At 39.1% G+C, this 23,181-nt stretch overlaps 1 protein-coding gene across 3 annotated transcripts in view; it reads left to right on the top strand.

Annotated features, from left to right (window-relative positions):
• Positions 1-23,181, top strand: part of THUMPD2 (THUMP domain containing 2) — a 35,665-nt gene that overhangs the window by 5,763 nt on the left and 6,721 nt on the right. For 2 of the 3 annotated variants that reach the window (XM_039251264.1, XM_039251265.1), the window contains exons 2-8: positions 2,751-2,886; positions 4,533-4,942; positions 6,115-6,192; positions 8,484-8,536; positions 10,091-10,178; positions 16,896-16,967; positions 17,675-17,789. In XM_039251264.1, the coding sequence (XP_039107195.1) occupies positions 2,751-2,886; positions 4,533-4,942; positions 6,115-6,192; positions 8,484-8,536; positions 10,091-10,178; positions 16,896-16,967; positions 17,675-17,789 (952 nt within the window). Of the gene's footprint in view, positions 1-2,750; positions 2,887-4,532; positions 4,943-6,114; positions 6,193-8,483; positions 8,537-10,090; positions 10,179-16,895; positions 16,968-17,674; positions 17,790-20,553; positions 20,567-21,506; positions 21,598-23,181 lie in introns of all 3 variants that reach the window. The other variant, XM_039251266.1, reaches the window with a different exon arrangement.

Below are 23,181 nucleotides of genomic sequence, written 5' to 3'. Positions count from 1 at the left end.
ATATTAGGATGAAATATTCTAAAATGCCACATTTCTCCCCTAAGTATTATAATTGAGTATCATAAGTTACAAGCAATAAAGAAAAAGGTAAACACCAGCTTCAGCAGTGTTTGAAGTTACAAGCACCAAAATTCATTCTCCCTACTGCTTTAAGATATCATAGTTTAACTTCACAAAGGGTCCAACATTATAGTGCTTTCATGTATATGATTTTTTGATTCTCATAGTGACTGTCTTGCAGTTTAGTAAACTACTTCTGATTATATTTATTACTTGTAAAAGGAATGTAGGCCTTATGTTGATTTTTAAATGAAATTATGTTGGTTTTGAGACTATATTTAACATTTTAATGCTTTAAGGCCTTATTCTTATGATTTGATTCCCCAAATAAATTTACCTTTTAGGTCCTCTCAATTAACTTGATTTTCAATCATGTTCATTTGTTCTTCCCACCTCCCCAAAATGATGATATTTTTAAGAGTTCGCTGTATAAATTTTTTCTCTTCATATTTCAAATAAGTAAAAGATCTTTGTACAATTAAACAACTATAAATTAATATCTAGATCACTGACTGCTTAGGTTAAAATCACTGGTCCAGCTGTTTGCATCAGTTTGTTTATAGGACTGGAATCCTAAAACCATACATCTTCAGTAAAATGATTATTTCAGTTCCCCTAGAATCTTAGCAGTGTATTTCATGTCCGTTAACTTGTTTTGTGATGGCTTTAATATCAGCTACATTTTTATGTCTGGTAACATAAAATCTAAATTTTTTAAGTTACTTTTTAAAATTTTGTTTTCAAGTTCTAAGCATTTTGAGGTATATATTTAGTTTTGACTTTGTGGGAAATGTCACCTTTCTAATGAGTAAGAAGTAAATTCTAGAGACTAGCAGTTCTTATCTTAGTTAACTTCCTTATCGCCTTAAATATTAATTCCTAAACCTTCTCATTCCCTGCTTTCTCCATCTGTCTTGGTCAGATACATTGCTGGTATCTGAGCTGTTTGGGTTTCCTTCTTATTTGTTTTTGCAGCTTTATTGAGATATAATTGACATATACCATTATGTAAGTTTAAGGTGTATAACATGTTGATTTGATACATTTATAAATTGTAAATGGTTACCAACATAGCATTAGCTAACACCTCCATCCAGTCACATAACTACCATTTAATTTTTGTGGTGAGAATGTTTAAAATCTGTTAGTAGCCTTCAATATATAATACAGTATGAGCTATAATCACCACGCTGTACATTAGATCCCCAGAACTTTTTAGTCTTATAATGAAGTATTTGGGTTTTAAGTGTGTCAACCTAGGGCTTCCTCTGCAGAGATTCTTCTTCATCAAGCTAGAATGATAACTCCGGAAATTACCATCCCTAGGGCTTAATTAGACCATGCTAGATCAAAAGTACAAAAACACTCTGAGTTCAAGTTCCCATTGGACAGAAGCTCCCTAAACACATGGGAAACCTAAAATTCCCCATTACCTGATTTCTAGGAGATAACTTAGATCCATATTAATCACCTGATGGCCACTGCTGAAAGCAAACTTTAAGGACAATCCACATCCATCCTGAGCTTGAGGGGGTTGGGTTGACCCCATAAGTTTTAGGACTTCATTGGTATTGAGCTCCATTTGGCATACGTCACTAGACTCTTGGTAGTCAGTGCATTTTTTGTTTTCTTTCTTCTCTGGCTTTACCACATATCCATCTTGTCTCCCAGACCTCTTTCTGGTGGTGCATATTTCTTCCTCTTAGCCCTTTTCCAGCTCCACAGCCAAGAGTTTTACTATTTCTACTTTGGTAGTCTCCTTCTTCCTCTAACATCACATTCTACACCCAGTACTTTATGCCTCTTCCAAAGTAATTTTTTCTGCTAGCTAATTCAGTGCTGTCATGGCTTTCATCAAAAGTCTATAATGGTGGACCGTTACCATCTGCAGTACTCAAATTTTCATGACCATATATCAAGCTGATCTGAGCTACACCATCCATCCACCTGACACCATCAATCAGCATAACACAGCAAATTTTGCCATGCTGGCTTACACTTCACTTCAGCCAGGCTGTCACTCCCACCTCTGCATCTTGCTCTTTGTTCTTTTGTTAAATCTCTCTTCTCGAATCTTATAGAGTTCTTTCCCAAGACTTTTACTAATTATAGTTCCATATTCAGTGCTCCTTATTGTATATATAGCTTATCAGTGCATTTATCATATTAGCTTTTTTGTTTTCTTTTGGGTTTAATTCAAGTTATTTTCTTGTAAATGTTCTCTTTTAATTTGTATGTCAGTATATGTGTGTTACTTTATTATTCATCTTTAGCATATATGTTGTATATTTCCTGATAGACCACAAGGTCGGTGTTTAATAAATGCCTCCTGATGATGTTAACCCTGGGCTAGACACCTGATTTGTCCTAGGAGTGTACTTTACAACAGGTAACATGACATAGGTTATGATCTTGGTCATTGTGTGACTTCATACAAGTTATTTAACCTATCCAAGCCTCAGTTTCATAAGCTGAGAAATGGGGTGATAAAATCTACCTTAGAAGTGGTTATAAGAGTGAGGGGGGAAATGTATTCTGAGTAACTAGTAGAGTGTCTGACAAGTAGTACATATTTCAGAAATGGTTGTTTTTATCGTTAACCTGGATGCTATGTTTTAATTCATTAGGAGGGGACAAGGGAGATGATTCTTACTCTGACACAGGTCTGCATTAATCTTTTCTGTCTCTAGGTTGACTATATTTCAGGGAAAGTTTTCTTCACCACCTGTTCTAACTTAAATATGCTGAGAAAATTAAAATCTGCAGAAAGATTATTTTTGCTGATTAAAAAGCAGTTTCCACTTATTGTTTCTTCTGTAAGTAAAGGTACAGTATATGCCTGTTGCTTTTACACACATGATATATTATACTCCAAAGTTTTCTGCCCAGTAATTAATTTGTAGCCATTTCATATTTTTAAGATTCATTCATACCTGTGGAATCACTAATTATGTATTTTTCTATATTTCCCGAATATTACCACCATATTAATCATATTGTCACCTAATGTGTCTCTTTGCAACCTGCTACCTATTATCTGAGCCTTAGTGTCCTGAGTCATATTTCTTCTGTTTTAATTATGACCAGACACCTTCTCTAAAGATACATGTGATGCATTGCTTCTCTTTAGATTTAGGAGCGTATAAGAACCCAGAATGCATGGTTTTAGTAAGCTGATCAAAACTGTCACTTTGTACTTTTTAACTGATTAATTATATTAACTGGAAAGAATACTATGTAATAAAATTTCGTTTGGGGGTCCTTAAATTTAAGGTTTTAAATAAATTTGTACCCATTAGTAAAGCATCACAGCTAAAGGGGACTTAAGAGACTCCCTGTTCACTCGCTAATTTTATAAATATGCTGCTAAAATAATTGAAGGATCTTAATAGAAGCAACAATAAAGGGTCAGATACTGCTAGACTAAACTTTACCTTAAACTTCATCTTAATTGTTGATTGTGCACATGAGATCATGTAATATTATGGTCTGTACCAAACTGTGTTAGTAAAGATATAAATGGCAAGAAATCAAGACAGGGCAGAAATGTTGTTTTAAAGCAGATCCTCAGGTGTTATACCCTGGGGTCGATAGAATTTCATCCCAACATTCCACATTCTCATCTTAGAGAATACTGTAATTACTGTTGGGACATCTTGACCCTTCTTCATCAAAAAACAATTACATTGTATTGAGCATGTGGGCAGTCCCTAACTTATGAATGGGTTGTATATCTGAAGTGTTACTTTATGAAAACTCACTTTATGAAAATTCATTGTATGATGTATGCTACTATTGTATGGTCTAAGATAGTCTCAAGATTCATTTGCCCTTGTTTCTAAGCTTTGTTTTGCAGTTTATTCTGTTTTTTCACCTAGTTTTTATAGGCAAGATCTGCATTATTTCAAAGATTAATACATACTCTAGGCCTATGCATATATTGAAGGTATAGATATATATTATCATAATACAAATGATCTTGCCAAAATACATGATAATTCTATAGGAATTTTTAAATAATTTCATATTAAGTATGGAATATAAGAATGAACTTCAGTGGCGCCTGGGTGGCTCAGTCGGTTAAGCGTCAGACTCTTGGTTTTGGCTCAGATCATAAATCACAGTCTGTAAGTTCGAGCCTCACATCGGGCTCTGTGCTTCCAGTGCTGGGCTCTGTGCTGCTGGTGTGGAGTCTGCCTATGAGTCTCTCTCCCTTTCTCTCTGCCCCTCCCCCCTCAAATGCTCACTTGCTCTCTCTCAAAATAATAAAAAAAAAAAGAACGACCTTTATTCTGCACAATACTTTTATGTTAAATTATATAAACTCCAAGTGAAGGTGAATTCACTATTCATGTAACAGTTTAATAAAGCCTATTTTAAAGAAATAAAGGTAGTAGAATTTGAAGATGATGATAGTAATAGACTGTCTTTAAAGCTTCATTGTAGAATTAACTGTGAACTTATTTATTTAGGAAAGATACTAAATGAAATACAAAGACTTATAACTGATGATCCAGAAAGTTGGTTGAATACCATTTCAACTTGGAAAAATCTTCTTGAACATGATGCAAAAAAGGACAAACTTTTTCAAAGAGCCGATAACCCGCCAAAAAGAAAAGTGGAGGCAAATGACATCATCAATGCTAAGAAATTAAAAACAGAACAATTGCAAATGTTACAAGAGAATAAGGAATGCCAGCCAGAAAAGCAAATAGAAGAAGAAACATGGGAGCAAGGATACTTTCTCACTAAAAGAGAAAAATCTCAAGAAGCACTTCAGAACGATGTAGTAAAAGCAGCTGATGCCCTAAACCAGAACGACTTGACATTCAGAGTTTCTTGTCGCTGCAGTGGAGCTATTGCAAAGACCTTTACTGCACAGGTACACTTACCTCCCAAGGCAGGGTTCCATTTTCTCAAAGGATTTACTACTGTTTAGATTTAAAATGAGATGACAGCTTTTCACAGAACAATTAAGTAGGCTGAGGCACATAACTAGGCATAATGTCATGTAATTAAATCTATTTAAAAAGCATTCTCAGGTTGTTGTTTTTTTTTAGTGTTTATTTATTTTGAGAGAAAGGGAGAGAGAGAGAGAGAGAGAGAGAGAAAGAGAGAAAGAATCCTAAGCAGGCTCTACACTGTCAACACAGAGCCCATTGCGGGGCTTGAACTCACAGAGGGTGAGATTATGACCTGAGTGGAGATCATGAGTCAGACACTTAGCCGACTGAGCCACCCATGCACCCCTAAAAATGCATGTTCCTTTTTAACTTCACTTCAGATGCCTAAGAATAATAGTATGCCATTCCATGTAATGACCTCCTTTTTTTCCTTTCTCCCTCAAAGTTTCCTTAAACTCAGGTATTCTTTACATTTGGAAATCCTTATTGTCCTAAGCTTTTGGGCTTTCTCTTCAGTTCAGTTCTGTGTTTATTAAACGGCTGCTCTGCACTATGCCTTGTGTGTGTGATTGTCACCGGGACCCAGACTACAAATACACAAATGCATGAGACCCTCATCTCCATGAGAAGGAATACCACAGTTTCCTTTGAAATACTTTCTGACGTGGCCCTTACGAAGTTCAGTGATGTCAGGGCATAGGTCTGGGTCCTCCAACCAGCCTTTAAATCAGATAGACCCTAAAGTTTCAGTTGTTCTGGTAATTTGTAAACACAGAGGATTGTAGTAGCTAAAATAGTTCATTTTTCACTTTGTATCTATGTTCCAAAACCCACAATGAGCATTTTTATCAATTCATGATCTGGTTAATTCAGCTGTCTAAAGTTACAAGAATAACGATTACATGTGAGGAAGCATCAACGCTGTAAGATGTTTGATGTAAGATGTAAGATGTTGGGGGGTCGAAGAGGCAAAATGCGGCCTTCTTGCCTTGAACAGAAAATGCTTTAGTGTCATATTTTAATATTACAACCGTGACTTACCATCAAACAGTCTGACCTGATTTTTCTACATGCTCTTAGTTTTTGCTTACATTTGAAATGTAAAATTTTCAGGTTTAGTTCTGTTTTCTCTAACTTTCTGCTTTTCCAGGAGGTAGGAAGAGTAACTGGAATTGCTCTTATGAAACAGTTTGGATGGAAAGCGGATTTGAGGAATCCAAATTTAGAGGTACCGAATGTTCATTTTATCTTATGTGCCTATGACCTAATTGTTTAAAGACCATGTCAACTATCCTTACTGCACTTTTCAGTGTTGCTGCAGAGTTTTTAAAAAGCATGTCTGCATGGATCCAGCAGTCCATTTTCCTCCTAATAGTACAGTAGTGCAGATAATTCTGCTAGTATTTTTTCACTGCGAAAATGTCTTATCCAAGTAAGATATTTGCGGATGGAATTATTTTGTCACAGTTGAATTTTAGAGATGCCCTTTACAATCACTAGAATACATAACAGATCTCTAAAATAGAAAATACTGTAAGTAAGTAAATAAATCTAGCTAATGTTAAAAAATATATATGTATAAAACAAAAATGCCCACACAGGATTCAATAGTATGTTAATATGGCTTTGTTAAGATTCTGGGATTATGTTTTTTCTTTTTTTCCCTCTGTTTTCAAAATTAATTTAATTAGGTTTCCCTATATTTCATTGGGACAAAGTAAAACACTTATATGGGAAAACCAATACTAGCCATAAAAATTATTCTTCACTTTTTTGAAAACCATCTGATAAATTTGACAGATGGTTTAGACCTTTTCATGATTCATTGATTCATAAGTTTATTCTTACATAGCTTTAAGTGGAGTAGCTGGCCATATGAGAACATTTCGTGTTGTTTTATCTCTTAATGTTTCTATTTGATATTTTCACTTTTACAGGGTAATGCCTGGTATACGTCCTTCATTACTGTCATGAAAAACATTTTGACCCCAAGAATGTTGTATCACGAGGGGGCCCTCCTCCCACCTCCCCTCTCCAGTTCTCTTACCTTGTCCTCTGCTGGTTTCAGTCTCCATACTTCCCCTTGACCTCATCTCACTGTCTGAGAATTACAGTTTCCTCACAGTTTCGCTAAATACACCTTGCTAATTTAATTCCTATCAGTATTTCATGTAATTAATAATAGCTGTTATCGGTAGAAATAACACAGAGCAAAATCGACAACAGTAAAATCATACAGTAAAATTTGTGAACAAAATTAACAGAAGAATCAAGTCTTAACAAATTTTATTCTATAAAATTAATAGAAAAATGTTATAGTGGGAGAAGCTATTCTTAATGAGGAAATTTGATCTATAAAAATATCACTGTATCTCATCCTTAGTATCAATTTTAAGTAGAAAATAATTCTAATAAACGCTTTTGCTAAAGTCAATAATGCAAAACATTGGAAAGTTTACTTTGATGATTAAGGATTTAATTGACTCACTGGAGTCCATTCAGATCATTCTGTACTTGATAAAAATTTGTTGATATTGGAGTAATTCTGATTAAACAAACTATATAGTAAAAATAACCTTAGAGCGAAAGTATTAAGGGTCAAATGCTCTTGAGATCAAACAGCAGAGTTAGACTATGCCATAAACTTTATCAGACTGTATGAAAGTAAGATTCTAACTTTTAAGTTTTAATCGGGCTACTAATTGTGACATGAGACATTTAAATCCTCTTTATGACCTAACAGAAGAAGGGAGATAGAGAGGAAGAAACTTGCCTACAGATAGTAGAGAAAGAAAAGGTCACCCTTGCTATAATAACTGTGGCCTGAAGAAAATTTTGTTACCCTGGAAATGTGTATAGCCTGTGATGATCCTGTGTGACCTCACATCTTAATTTGAAGTTAAAATTAAGGTGGGAAGAATTAAGGTTAGGAAGTCTTCTCTAACCCAAAATGCTGAAAAGTCTGACCAGTCATGATAATTCAGAGAACCCCAAGGAAGAAAGAACTCCAGATCTCTTCAGAACATGATTCTCCATACACATATCTTGTATACCAAATTATCAGCAGAATCTTTCTATGGAATGTACTGAAAATTTACTTTGCCTCTACTCAGGAAAAAGTATTATGGGGGGGCGCCTGGGTGGCTCAGTCAGTTAAGCATCCAACATCAGCTCAGGTCATGATCTCACAGTTTGAGTTCAACCCCCACATCAGGCTCTGCACTGGCAATGTGGAGCCTGCTTAGGATTCTCTCTCCCTTTCTCTGCCCCGCCCCTACTTGTGCTCTCCCTCAGAATAAATAAATAAAACTTTAAAAATAAATATATTATGGAACATTTTTCCATATATGACAAACAAGGCCTTAGAATTTTTTTTTAAAATACAGGGCTATTTAAAAAATTTTAAATAAGAGATAAAATATAGATTATATACAGCTTCAACATGGAAATTTTCAAATTATCAGTGCATTTGGTAATGTATTTCCCGTTTTGTTCTAATTTCTCTATTTGTTCTTTCAGATCTTCATACATCTAAATGACATTTACTCTGTGGTGGGAATCCCCGTGTTCAGGTAGCTATTGCTCTCTAAGCTTCAGGTGTGTCCCTTAGAGTTTATAAAAGTAAGAACTTCATGCCCTTATTTCTAGTATGAAACATCGATGTAACAGAGGGGGCTAAGAGCAAAGCATTAGAGTTCTCTACTTGAGTCACTAAAGTGTTTTCTTAGTACATAATGCTTATGATTTAATCTGGCCAGTTCGAGCTATAAAAGATTTGATTATAATCATTCACTGATTACATGATTCAAACTGAAAATTATATCTAATTATTTCTATTATTAAATGATTTTCACAAGCCCTTAGTCTTTTGGCATCTGGAGTTTTTATTAAAATAGAAAATACAGCACATTTCTTAAAATTCACACCTATACATTCTACAAATTTTATTGTCATTGTTCTTTTATCGTGGGAGAATATTTCCAGTTTTTAAAATCTACTTCAGGTATCACTCTAATCTTGCAGGGTACTATATAATAATAAATGCAAATGATTCATTTCCTTACTTCAAAATGTCTGTTGAACACTTACATAACAGGTATTTCTCTAGATGCCTTAGGAAGAAAGAGCAGGTTGGATGAAAATAGTGATTTCCAGTTTTTTACTTGGAAGCCTGTAAATATTGTTGGCATCTTAATTAAAAACATTATATATGCACATCCCTGTTTACACAGTATAATGTGATTTAGATACCCTTTTGCTAGATTCTAGGCATGGAATATTTTTAAAGATTATAAAAATTCTATAATAATACCCCATTTGCGCTAAGCTCACGCTTATGCATCTGTAAGCCCAAAGCAGGATGTAAAAAAGAATGCTTAAGGTTATTATAATAGTTTTTATCAAGCTTCTTTGTTCATTGCATTTAGAAAGGTAGAAATAATATTTTGAAAACTTCCATCAAATCTGGAAACACCGATAGTAACAGTAAGGAAGCATAGGATAAAGTATGAAGTGGTACATAGTGGAGGCCAGTGAACTCATCTGGGAGATGTGTGCTTCAGCCCTTCATTCCATAAATTATTTTAGACAATGCAGTGTCATGCTTCATTTCATCTTTTGAGAAAGATGCAAATGAGCAAAAAGCAAACTGGCAAAAGGGATTTTTTTTCTAGAAAACAGATTTGAAGGGTTAGCCTCCATTCAGCCCTGCCTCCCATACCACACCTCTGGTCACAGAACATGATGTTCCTCTTGCTGACTCGGGATCAACGAGAAAAGGCCTATTCCATGTGGGAAGAAAGGGAAGTATATTAACCCTTGAGAAATATCTCCTGCATATGTGAGTAGATTTTTACAAGCTAAACACCTAAGAGTTTAAATTTCAGCGTGTAACAAAGTTACCTTTCTGAAATACCACACTGGCTGGTTGGACGAGGTGCCAATGAAAGAAGGTATTTTTGTCATAAGGTTAAAATATTCTGTAACCAGGGGCTTCTTAGTGTATGTTAGATGAATATAGAAAGAGGAGGTCACAGATACGGACAGGTGAGTCATTTTTATTTATATCATGCTCTTCTCTAACATACAGTAATATTGGGTATGTCATCAGGTTCTTTTGTTTCTAGGGTGCCCTTAGCCAGCAGAGTTTACGTCAGGACAGCAGGCCTGAGGTCTACCATAGCATGGGCAATGGCCTCTCTCGCTGAGATTCAGGTGAGAAATAGTTTTCATTTGATGACAGCAAGGTCCTTTCCGTCATCGACTGATTGATGGGCATCTTAGTTGCTTGCTTGCTTTCTTTTCCTTTCTTCTCATTTCTCTTTTTCTTCTGTCCTTTTCTTTCTCTTGCCTTTTACACTTATGAACTGCTACAGCGATCTAGTTTTACATATCGTTGAACTTCTGACAGCGTTTTGGTTATGAAAAAGCTGAGTCCAAAGGCTACGTTCTTATGATTTCTGATCTTTTATGTCACAGTCACGTGGCCCGTAAAACCTCCACTTCTTAAAAATTTAAGTTTTTTCTCTATGACCAAGATCTCGATAATTTTTATAAATGTTCTGTGGACATAAGAAAGTAATTTTATTTTTTAGTCAACAAATGTCCGCTGTATTACTGTTTTACTATCTGCACAAGTCTGAAAGAGGTATTTCAAAATCTCATCATGTTACTGTATTTGCATTTTTGCTAGCCGTTGCTTTCATCAGCTCTGGTCTAGTTTGGTATGTGCACATTTATGACCGTTACCACTTCATCAGAAATGGTGTCTTTTCATTGTAACATGAAGTTCTCTTTATCTCAATTAGTGAGTTTAAACTTAAATTTCTTGTGTCTTATTAATATTTTTAGTCCTGTCTTTTTCTATGCATTTGCTGCATTTCTCTGCCATTGCTTTATTTTCAACTTTGCTTTCGGTTTGCTTTTTTTGTTTTGTTTTGTTTTGTTTTGATCCCATTCTGATGGTCTCTGTCCTCCAGTGAGGGAATTCGGTGTTATGACAGACACACTTGATTGTGTTTTTTCCTATTCTACTCTGTTTTTAACAGTTTTACACTGTTTGTTTTCACTGGCTTGATCAAGTTACTTGATATTCACTTCATTGCTCTCCTTGAGGTTGGAGATTATACTGTATTGTTCTGTTTCACTAATGGTTCTGTTCCCCGCTCTCCTAATTAAACACATGGGACTTGTCTATTGCTTTAAAGCAAGCTACCAACTCTTTCCTCTGTCGGGACGCTTTTTACCACCAAAAAACTCTAAGCTTACCCTCTTCCCTCGCACAATATGAGGCCTCGAGAGTGCTTTTCTTCTCTTCTCCTGACCCCCTCTTTACTCCTCCCTACAATGAGACCTTTGAAGCATTTTTACACCCTTCCCCTCTCAGCACCCAACTATTAGATTGTACTAAATTCTTTATCATGTGTAAGAATTTCCCTCACAGTATGCCCCTTCTGTTTCAAAAGTTCTTATTTAGCACTTACATTACACAGCCTGTCATTGTGCACACGTGCGCGCGCGCACACACACACACTCACTTTTCCATGTAAGCAAACAAAGACATGTTTCAAGGTGTATCGTTCTTCCCCACTGTTCTTCTGTATTTGAGGTCTCTGCTCTGGTTTATTTGTTGCTTGGTCAAAGTCTTTTCTTAGGCAATTTCTTCAAATGTGGTGTCCAGTTAATACACAATTTGAAATTCCTATATATCCTCAAACTTATTTTTCATCCTGGGGTACAGACGCGTGTCAGATGGCTTTAAGAGTTGTGTCAGTCCCCTCCCCTCAGGGGTCTGTAGACACTGTCCCCTTGTCATTTAGTTTCCTGTGTGCTAGGTGAGCACTACACACCAGTACAATTTCCTTTTCCTTTAGAGCTGCCTGTCTTTCCACTTGGGGGCTTGTAAGACTTTCCCTTTAATCCTCCAAAGTTCAGGAATATTAGCAGGATATACTTACATATGTGCATTTTCTGTTCAGCCCACGCTGAGTTCTTATTCTGGTCACACCACTGACTTCCTAGAAAACTTGGGGCAAGATATTTAACTGTGTGCCTCAGTTTCTCACTTGCAAGGTGAAAATAATAATCTCCTAGGGTCATGTGAGGACTAAGTGAATTAGCATTTCTCAAATGATTAGAACAGTGCATGGCATATAGAAAGTGTTTAAGTCGATGACAGTAATAACTATGGCTATAATAATTACAGAAGTTATTGTTATTATTTCTTTGGCTCAGGCACTCTTTCTTTCATTATTTAATTATTATTGTCCTAGCTGTTTTGCTCTAGTGGCTTTTACCTTAAACTACTTTCTTTTTCTGCTTCTGAAGTTATAAACATGTTAAGCCTCCTGGTGCTATTCTCCAAGTTGCTTATCCTCTCTCACCTGGTTTCCATCTCTTCATAGTTTGGTTCTACATATTGACTTATTCTTGAATGTTATCTTCCAGGCTGTAACAAGAGTCATAGAAATATGTTCTGCTTTATTCATTGGAACATTTTAGCTTAAAAATCATTGTTTTTTAGCTTTGAAAAGTTTTGCGTGTGTGCGCACTACATTTGAATATCTCTAGAAGCTCTTATCCCTTTTCTTCAGATACTTACCTGTCTTCTGGAGTCCTGTTTCATTAGAAGCACGTTTAGATTGTTCTGCTCGTTCACTCTCTTGCTACTGATGGACCCCTACCCTTTAGATTTGCCTTTTTTTTTTTTTAAGCTCACTGAGAGTCAATTGTGGTTATTAAAATACTTTAAATGGCTAAAATCCTGTAACTGGCAAAGGGCAGATAGATCGGTGGCACCACTGGGCTCGGCAGTGGAAGGAGACCCTGTCGGCCACGCTGGAAACCTTTTCTAGGGGAGAACTTTCCTGTTCACAGGTCTCCCTGCAGGTCCGTAGATCTCTGCAGACCAGGTTCTCCCCGGTTCCGGTGATTTCCCCCTCTGGGCTCTGGTGCTCGTCTCTAACCCCCCACCCAGCCGTGGCAGAGGCCCCAGGCCACTTCCTTTTTCTGGGACCCAAACCAAGGCCAGGGCATCTCTTGGCATTTAGTTGCCCCTAGGTCTGACCATCACTTGGGCTCAGGGGAACTGAAGAGCTTGGAGGGGAAGAGAAAAGAAGAAAGCTGCTCTGAGATTATCATGTTCCCAGAATCCATGATGTTCTTTGTTATTTGATTTTAATCTTTAGTCCAAATCTCTTTTAGTCTAAGGAGTGAGTTACGGTTACCAAGTAGCCAATGATCTCACCACAGTTTATATAACAACATATATGTGTGTGTGTATTATATAAATATAAATTTATATAACCACCTACAAGCCTGAAATGTTACCTTTGTCTTGACATAAACATCCATTTGTCAGAAAAGTGGAAAGCAAATTAAAAATATCCAATGATAATGCTTGTTAAAATTTTCCCTTACTGTCAGTTTGCCTTGCCAGAACCTAGAGTAAGAAATGTTCCTCTAAATGTGACCACCAGCATCGGGATATTAAAGCGTGTGAGAAGTAGCACAGCACAGCTGTTGCGGAGGAGTTGAGTAAAGACCCACAGTGTAAATGATCCCAGTACTTAGCCTTGATCCAGCCCCCTCTAGGGAGCGCGGTACCCAGAGCAGTGCATACACAGCTCAACCTTGGGTAAGCCAGCACTGTTAGCAGTGACATCTAAACGTGAGGATGTCAGATATTTTTCATTCGTACCACACACTGTTCTCCTTCCTACATACCCTGAAAAGGAAGGGGCACCCGGGTGGCTCAGACGGTTAAGCCTCCAACTCTTGATTTCGGCTCAGGTCATGATCTCACAGTTCGTGGGTTCAAGTCCCACATTGGGCTCTGTGCTGGCAGTGTAGAGCCTTCTTGGGATTCTCTCTCTCCCTCTCTCCCTGCCCCTTCCCCACTTGTGCTCTCTCTCTCTCAAAAGAAAGAAATAAAACTTTTTAAAAAATCCTAAAGAAAATCAAGTTCTGTAAGTCTTAGTTGTTAAGATAAGCATACAGAAATACTTGTCTGCTTCTGCCCCTGTACCCAGATGTCACAGCGAGAGCAGGTCCTATGTTGACATTTATGGATTTTAAGGTCAGACTGCCTCATTCGGCAGGGACCGTGTTGGAGAGAGGAGGAGCACGGTGTTTGACACGTACCAAGATCTTAATGACGATTAGGTCTCAGACCACCGTTATTTTTAACGAAGCTGTCATTTATTTAGATCACTGTTCTTTTCACTTATCCCCCCTTCGTGGGGGCATCCATAGGATACTCTCCTTCGAATTTCCTGCCAGAGGAGAATCTCCCCTTCCCTCTCCTGAAGCACTGTATGTTTCTTTCCATTAGGTGTCCTCTGGCTCTGACGGAAGCCTGGCTGTGCACTGAGGGCTCTGCTTCCTCTGTAGACCTATCGGGACCAGGGGCCCGGAGGTGGTAGGTGTCCCGCTTGCTCCTTCTGCCCAGAACCTCTCTGTGCCTCTGAAGCACGTGCTGGGAAACTGTCCCAGTCACAGGTAGACCTCTCTTGTGTCATTCCTACCAGAGCATAGGCCACTGTTCTGTCACAGTGCTTTTATGATCTCCGTATCCGCTCTGTGACCTGACCCGTTAGCATCTCGGCTTCCCTACCTCTGACGGCCTGCCCTGCTCACATCCTGTACCCTCTCATGCCCAGACCATGAATCTCAGCTTCTGGAGGCCCGCTCTTAGCCTCGTTCTCCGGGCGGTTCAGCTCCCCTGGCGCCCTGCCACACAGGTCCTCCGCCCCCGCGGGGGATGGTCCTGGGGCCTCACCGCCGCGCGCCGCTCACCTTCGCGGCTTGGATTCTACGTTCCGCCAGGACGGTCGTTTCCTTGCCCACACTTGTCACTCTCTTGCTCCTCATTTGACTTCCATCTTGGGCTCGGCAGAGAACTGCAGCGTGTTCTCCTGACCAGCACGCTGGAGCCTCACCCACGCGCTCGGCCTCACCGCGCTCGCGACAGGGGAGCTGTCCTTGTTTCCCTCCAGTGCTTGCGGCCGGACCGCCGCCTCGGGCCCACCGGAGGACGTTCCCTGCTGCACACGCCCAGCAGCGCGTACGCTTGATTTAGTCTCTTGCAACTTAAGAAAATGGCCCTTTCCTGAACCCACATGCTGCTTCTCTGCTTCCCTTTACAGAAAAACCCTTAAAAATAGTTGTCCATATTTGGTGTCGCTACTTCCTCCCGTGTGTCCTGTGCCCACTTCTGTCAGGCTGTCATCACCAACACTCCGCTGACACTGCTCATCTCACTTACCTGTTAGCACTCTGATACTGTCATCACCACTCTCCTTGTTGAAACATGTTTCTCCACTTTTTTTTGGAACACCACTCTGGTTCTCCTCCTACATCAGTATGTGCTGCTGTCAGTGTGCAAGGCTGATCTTCATCTACCAACGTCTATACTTAGGAGATCACCAGGGTCCAACCCATAGACTTTTCTTTTTTAACTTCTCTCACATTCTAGATGACTCATCTAGTTCTGATGCTTTAAATATCATTTATGACTAACACCGAGTGTTCCCAACTTCGTATCTGTAGCCTGAACCTCTCCCCTGAACTCCAGACCCATATGTTCAACAAATCACTTGACATCATCCATACTTGGTCTAAGAGGCATCTCAAACTTTAACATGTCCAGAACCATACTCCTGTCTCCTTCGAAGCTTCTCCTCCCCATCTTTTCCCATCTCAGTAACAGGGGAGTCCGTTCTTCCATGTGCTCAGGTCAAAACCTTTAGTCATTTCTGGCTATTGTCATTCTTTAACATCCCACATCCAGTCCATCCCATTGGCTCCACCTTAAAAACTTATCTAGAATGTAACCACTTCTCACCACTCTTACCAATACCACTGTTAATTCAAGTCGCCATCATCTCTTGCTGGCATCCCCTAACTAGCCTCCCTCTTAACGCTCTTACCCTTCTCTGGTCCGTTCTCAGCAGAGCAGCCAGAGTGAGCCGTTTGAAGTGTAATGTCATGCTTCTTCTCTGCTCAGAACCTTCCAGTTTCCCATGCTTCAGAAGACAACCAGAATTCTTACAGTACCTACAAGATGTGACGTAATGTGACATCCCTCCCCCAGAATGGGAATAATTGTTTTTTTCTCCAAATTTCTTGTTTTCCTAGGCACAAGTAGGTTTACACTTTCCTCACCTCTTCAAATTGTGTGTGTGTGACTGACACGCTTTAGCCAATTAAATGTTGGTGGGAGTGATGTGTCTCACTTCCAGACGGCACCTTTAAGAAAGTACATACTATGTCATGCTGCTTTTTCCCCTCTGATGGCAGTGCTCTGGATGGTGACCACCTCATGAGTTTGTCTCCCAGACTACGAAGCAGAAGCCCCCAATGCCCCTCTGAGGGGACGTAGCATTAACTATGTGTCGTTTTCAACCTCTAAGATTTGGGGATTGTTACTACATGTAACATAACCCAGGCCATCTTTTTTTTTTAATATGTATTTTTGAGAGAGAGAGAGACAGAGTGTGAGTGGGGAAGGGCAGAGAGAGAGGGAGACACAGAATCTGAAGCAGGCTCCAGACTCTGAGCCATTTGCAGAGAGTCTGACGCAGGACTCAGACTCACAGACTGCGAGATCATGACCTGAGCTGAAGTCAGACGCTTAACCGACCGAGCCACCCAGGCACCCCCTAACCCAGTCCCTCTTGACAGAATACCCTGACTACCTCTAATGTTAACACTGCATTTCCCTGTCACTCACTCTGCTTTGGCCACACCAGTGACCTTCCTAATCTTCATACATGTCGAGCATGCGCCTACCTTCTGGCTTTAACCACCTGAAATTCCTAATAAAGTGTAAAAAGCAATCTTTACTCTTGAAATTTTGATTCTTCGAGTTTTAGGTTTCTGTTACGTATTATGATAGACCGAATAATACCAAGTCAATATTTCTGTCTGTAGGCTGGTGCATTTGTTTTAGATCCAATGTGTGGACTTGGGACAATACTTTTGGAAGCTGCTAAAGAATGGCCAGTAAGTACTAAAGTTTGGTAGATCAAGCAGTGTGTTTCCTTTAATCATTATATGTATTTTCCCTGATCAGTTCTTTACAAATAGATTGTCTTTTCAGGATTAGTAGTTTTGATTACATGAGTTGCTATTTACTGTTGTCAGAATGGAATATGAAGGGTTAAATGGCTGTGTTATTTCTTAAAATCCTATGATAAATTTAGGAAAATGTGAGCAATTTCAGTGATAAGTCATGACAGATTATGCTCATCCCCAAATTCTTTAAGTATTTGTTACTGTGAAATACACTAATAGTTTTTAAAAATTAATAAAAACTTCCAATTTTTTACTATTGAATATCATTTTAAAGAAATTCTATAAGTTTTTTTTTAATGTTTTATTTATTTCTGAGAGAGAGAGAGAGGCAGCGTGAGCAGGGGAGGGTCAGACAGAGAGGGAGACACAGAATCCAAAGCAGGCTTCAGGCTCTGAGCTAGTTGCCCGACGCGGGGCTCGAACCCACGAACCGTGAGATCATGACCTGAGCTGAAGTCGGACGCTTAACCAACTGAGCCAACCCAGGCACCCCACTATAAGTTTGTTTTAACCTGAATTAAGGAGTCCATTCAATTCATTTTCATTATTTGAGAGAAAGGAAGTAGGTTTTCTTAACTACATAAAATGTCGGGGAGTCTCATTTATACTTAAAACATGAATTTCTTTCCTCATAGGATGTATATTACGTGGGTGCCGATGTCAGTGACTCACAGTTACTAGGTGCATGTGACAATCTGAAAGCTGCAGGCCTTAAGGATAAAATTGAGTTACTTCAAGTCTCTGTTACAGGTAAGACATTAAAAATGCAAACATTTGGGAAAATGAACATATGTAATAAATATATTTAGAGTCATAATATTAAACAGTATTCACTTTCCATATGTAAAGGTTGAATTCTCTGGGGCTAATACTTGATTGATTTCCAATATTATAATTACAACTTATTTTTCAAAAGATTATTAGTACCAACATTTATATAGTCTCCCTAAGCATTTAAGTGAAAGTGCCTCTTTAAGGTGTGTTTGTTGTATGTGATCTGTTCCTCATATCGTAACCAGAGATCACTTACTATAGGCATAAAATAGAGGACAGAATAAAAATAATATTTAATAATAATAATAATAATAATAAAAACTTTGGATTTTTTCCAGATAAACTGAAATGTTCTGATATTATCTTACCTTTCTCTTGCCTCACACTGGACAGTAAATAGGAACGAGGTACCAGCCTTCCCTGTTTGCTAAACCAGTTCTTCCGGTGCTAAAACTGGGAAGGTCTGGGGCACACCAGGAGAGTTAGTCATCCTGTGAGGTAGAGGGAAACCCGCTGGGGAATCAGCAATAACAGACTAGGAATCGGCTCTGCTGAGTCCAATCAAAATAATATTTCCCTCAGACCCATCCATGGTATATAGATCATTTTAGACAAGCCTCACATTCCTTCTTTTCTCCCCTTTCTTCCCTTCCCCTAGTACATCTTTCTCCCTTAGGAACGAGTGCATTTAATTTCCAACTAAGAAAATGGCATTCTCTTGATCCGGTGTGAATAGGTAGTAGATGGTCCCAGTGTTAAACCTATAATCTGGAGAAACAAAATAATTGTTTAGAGATTTTTTTAATGCAGTGGAGGTGTAATAGAGTATCAAGAAGATGTTAGGGTAACTATGTGTCAAAACGTAATAAAGCAGCCCCAGAGAAGGTGTATTGGTTTTGGGGATTTTTTTGCTTTTTTTTTTTTAATTAAAAAATTTTTTTTAATATAATTTATTGTCAAATTGGCTAACATACAGTGTGTACAGCGTGTTCTTGGTTTTGGGGATAGATTCCCGTGATTCATTGCGTACATCCAACACCCGGTGCTCATCCCGACAAGAAGGTGTATTGTTGATTGAGATCTCAGAGTTGTTTACTGCCGATGACTATTTTTTCAATCTTTCTGTCAAAGTTTTAATGGGATAAGATGTAGGTTTCTAGAGGAAACGAAGCGTGATGAGGCCGAAATCAGCTCTCATGAACTCTGATTTCTTTCAGAAAGCTATTTGGTGGGGGGAGGTTACTTGGGAGAAGACTGGACTGGCTTCATCAGCTATTGCAGCTCAGTGGTTTTTCAAACCTTTACGATCTCCTGAGCTCCTTGGAGGCATTGGGAGGGAAGTACTGAGCACTCCATCTGACCTCCGCCATGCTTCCAACTCCATTTTTATCTATTTTCATGTGGGGGGGGGGGCTTTTCCCCACAAGATTTCACTTTAAAAACAAGCAAAAGGCTCAGTTTTAAAAATAATGAAAGTGTTAAAAACAAAAGGTTTTCTATGGCACCAAGTAGCCAAATGAATCCTAGCTTTTGGAAGGATCGTTGTCACTGCCATGTCAAGAATAGACCACAGCAGAGGGGATGGAAACAGGACACAAAGTAACTAGGCACAGCCTATTGCAATAATACAGTAGGAAATGATGGTGGCTTGGCCCCAAGCGCTATTCATGAAGGTGTTGAGAAGAGGTCAGATACATAAGTTTTGAAGGTGGAGTGAGCAGGATGTGCTGTTGGATTCAGCGTGGCACGTTAAGTGAACAGGAGTGATGTAAGCAGCCGGAGGGTGGGGTCGCCGCCCTCGGAACTGGGGAAAACCGCTGCGGAGCATGTTGGAATTTGGGAGCCTGATAAATTCCACGCGATCACTGGGTACCAAGTGGAGAAGATGACAAGCTAATAGCCCCATGCCCAGATCTGGAGTTTAGGGGAGAGGTGAGGCAGTAGCAGCATAGATAACGTCTAAATCCAGTAGATCCCCTTGGGAGTGAGGAAACATAGAAAAGGGAGAGCACTTGAGAAGAGAAGTTGTGTGAGGCTTCTCCACGCCAGCTGCAGACATAAGTGCACGTTTCCCTAAACCATTGTCGAGACTAGGTATTACCATTTTATTACAGCTTTTTTGAACTCCAAATTTGGTGTGTTTTCCAAACTTCCTTTTCCTTAATTACTAGTGAGATAAAACATTTTTCACATTACATCATTTATAGATTTTTCTTTGGTGAATTAATTGTTTTCAGGGTAACTTTCTCTGGAGAAAAGAATAAACCATCTGTTTTAAATTGTTTCATCATCCTAACCTTTTAATATTAAATTTCAGTCTAGAGGGAACCATATATATCTTGGTACAGAGGGGCCATAATTAACTGTTTAATAATTAGCCCTTCATAATACATCTCTGCTTAAGAGGTGGACATTGGAGCTGGATCCAAGTATTTATTTTCTTCACTAATTTGGTTTTACGTTTCAAACCTTTAATCATAAACCCAATGTAGAATGATGAGACCCATGAATCCCTTGTTCAGCATTGACCGGTGTGAGGATTTCACATCTTTTTACTAGAGTAAAAGTCTTTACTTCAGACTTCAGAATCAAACAGACCAAGTATAAATCCCGGCTCCACCGTTGCTTCTTTACTCTCTGGCCTTCAGCAATATCCTGGGCCTCTGTATTTTACCATCTACGAAGGTAATCCCTACCTCGTAGAGCCTGCGGTGAGGATTTGTCACATAAGCACACAGAGCACGCTGCCTAACATAGCGTGATTAAGGACCTCAGTAAACATGGGTTCATCTGGGAAGTTAGTAATACTCCCATCGTGATTTATTTCTGCAGAATTGCTATCTTTGTTCTCTTTGTGAGCTTTTAATGACTATGTTTTTTCTACCTTTTTAGTAACTTTCACCTTATACTTTCTAATAGTATAAAAGGAGATGATCCTTTAATATGCAGAAACTGCATGTGTTTATTCCTAAGTTTTAATTATAATGAAAATTTGGAACCAAATGGATATTATGTTACAGGCTATCTTGGGAACTAATTAGTCATTGGTTAGGCTTTGTTTTTTGTGAATCTACAGATATATATGCATTCCTAGGATAAGATGGAGAGCTGTAATATATACAGATTTGAGCAAAAGAAACACGTGTTTAAATTAATTAAAATGACAAAATTGTTGACAGGTGAAAAAAGGAATGTTTTCACTCCTTCCAAGTAGACATTCTATAGCCTGTCACACATTACTTCAGTGAGAATTTATAACAAGCGTTTTGTTTTGTTTTTTTACGTGCTTTATTTATTTCTAGGAGAGAGAGAGAGACAGTGTGAGCAGAGGAGGGTCAGAGAGAGGGGGAGTCACAGACCGAAACAGGCTCCAGGCTCCGAGCTGGCCGTCAGCACAGAGCCCGACGCGGGGCTCGAACCCGCGAACCGCGAGATCATGACCTAAGCGAAAGTCGGACGCTTAACTGACTAAGCCACCCAGGCGTCCCGTAACAAGCATATTGTTAACAACTGCGCTTTGTTCTTAGGTGTCATTCATTTCTACCCTTGTAGGAATAAGGCGTGCTTTTTTTTCAGTACACCCATAAGCTGCCCATAATGTGGCTGCGTTTTCCTTCATATCAGTGTGAGCTTTCCTCTAGTACCTATCCTGCCCTTGCTGGCCTGGGCCCTGGTGTTCCACCCACATGTCTAGTGGCCCGGGATGTATTATACAAGAATCACGAAGCTGCCAGGCTCCATGTTTGGGAAATCAGAAGGCAGTGTGGGAAGTGATGGGTTAGGTGTATGTGAAGTATGTGGAAATAGGGGATAAAAAGCTTACCACAGAGACTTGTTGGACTGCTCTCTTTGGTCCAGTGGCCTTACAGTTTATTGTATGGTATCCTTTTTCATTGTTTGATAACACTTGTATTCTGAAACAAACTCTTTCAACAGTAGGAAGTTCTTAAAACACAGGTCTCATGAAAAAGTAAATACAGAGTTTCCATTTCTCAAGCAAGCTGATAAACACATAACTTAAGCGTCTGTTGACATTCATCAGCCACCAGGGGCCCATGGTGGTATCACTAACCAAATGAAACAGATCTGTTTTTAGGTGTGTGTAGCATTTATTTCAAAACATCACAGTTATTTTAAGGGGACTGAGCCCAAAGACCGTCATTTATCAAATGCAGCTAAATAAAATGCATTTAACTATCACTCTGTAAAGCATGACTTTTCATTTAGATCAAATGACTATTCTAAATTAATGTTGCTCATTTTCAGTTCCAAGTTTTCTTATGTACATAAACGAAATGAAGCTATAGCTATTGATTTGTTAGTTCCACTAATAGAAGACCTTTGCAGACAGTTAAATGTTGCCAATTTTCATTCAGTGTTATCAGATGCTTCAGAAAGAAAATCCCTAGGGGCACCTGAGTGGCTCAGTTGGTTAAGCATCCAACTTCGGTTCAGAGCATGATCTCACGGTTGGTGAGCTCCAGCCCCTCATCGAGCTCTCTGTTGCCTGCTTTGGATCTGTCCCCCGACCCCTCCCCTGTGCACATTTGCTCTCTCTCAAGATAAACATTTAAAAATAAATAAATAGGGGCGCCTGGGTGGCTTAGTCAGTTAAGCGTCTGGCTCTTGGTTTCGGCCCAGGTCATGATCTTACAGTTTCATGGGTTCAGACCCTACTTCCGGCTCCATGTCAGGCTCTGCACTGGCGGTGCGTAGCCTGCTTGGGACTCTCTCTCTCCCTCTTTTTGCCCCTCCCCCACTCACATTGTCTTTCTCTCTCTCAAAATAAATAAATAAACTTTAAAATAAAATCAATATGCACAAAAAAATATCCTGAAGACTCTTAAAACCTATTGGAAGAAAATATATTAGGGCCATAATTCTGAGTTTTAAGCAGTTCTTACCCATTTTTCTTCCAGCAAGAGGAAGATATAGAGCACTTCTTTTGTTCAAGATACACCAGTATTGTGCATTTTTTTCATGTTCTTGAGTCATCCTGCAGAGTTATACAAAAGGGATGACTTTTACATATTTGTTTTAAGCTATGTTCTATTTCAGATTCTTATTATCTCCTTAACTACAAGCAGACTCTTTGTTCATAGGCCATTCAAGGCATTTAGTTATTTAAAAGATGTCATGTGTTGAAAATTACGGATCAGGCGCTCCTGATTTCAGGAGTTTGCTCATCAGAAGCTCACGAGGTAGGGCCGACAGTCTGCGTTTTACCAGCCCTCCGGTCGGTTCTGACACGCACTACATAGTAGGTTAGGGATGAAGGGAGCGGGACTTCGCACTCGTGGTTCCCAGGAGATTCCGCGGCTGCTGGTGTCTTCTGGCGAGGCTGCCCAGGAGGGGCGGCGGTGGCCTT

This window comes from Hyaena hyaena, unplaced genomic scaffold, assembly GCF_003009895.1.
Source record: "Hyaena hyaena isolate Hyena2069 unplaced genomic scaffold, ASM300989v1 scaffold_388, whole genome shotgun sequence".
Classification (NCBI taxonomy): Eukaryota; Metazoa; Chordata; class Mammalia; order Carnivora; family Hyaenidae; genus Hyaena; species Hyaena hyaena.
The sequence above is the reverse complement of the archived record's forward strand: the minus strand, read 5'-3'. Positions and strand labels throughout refer to the sequence as shown.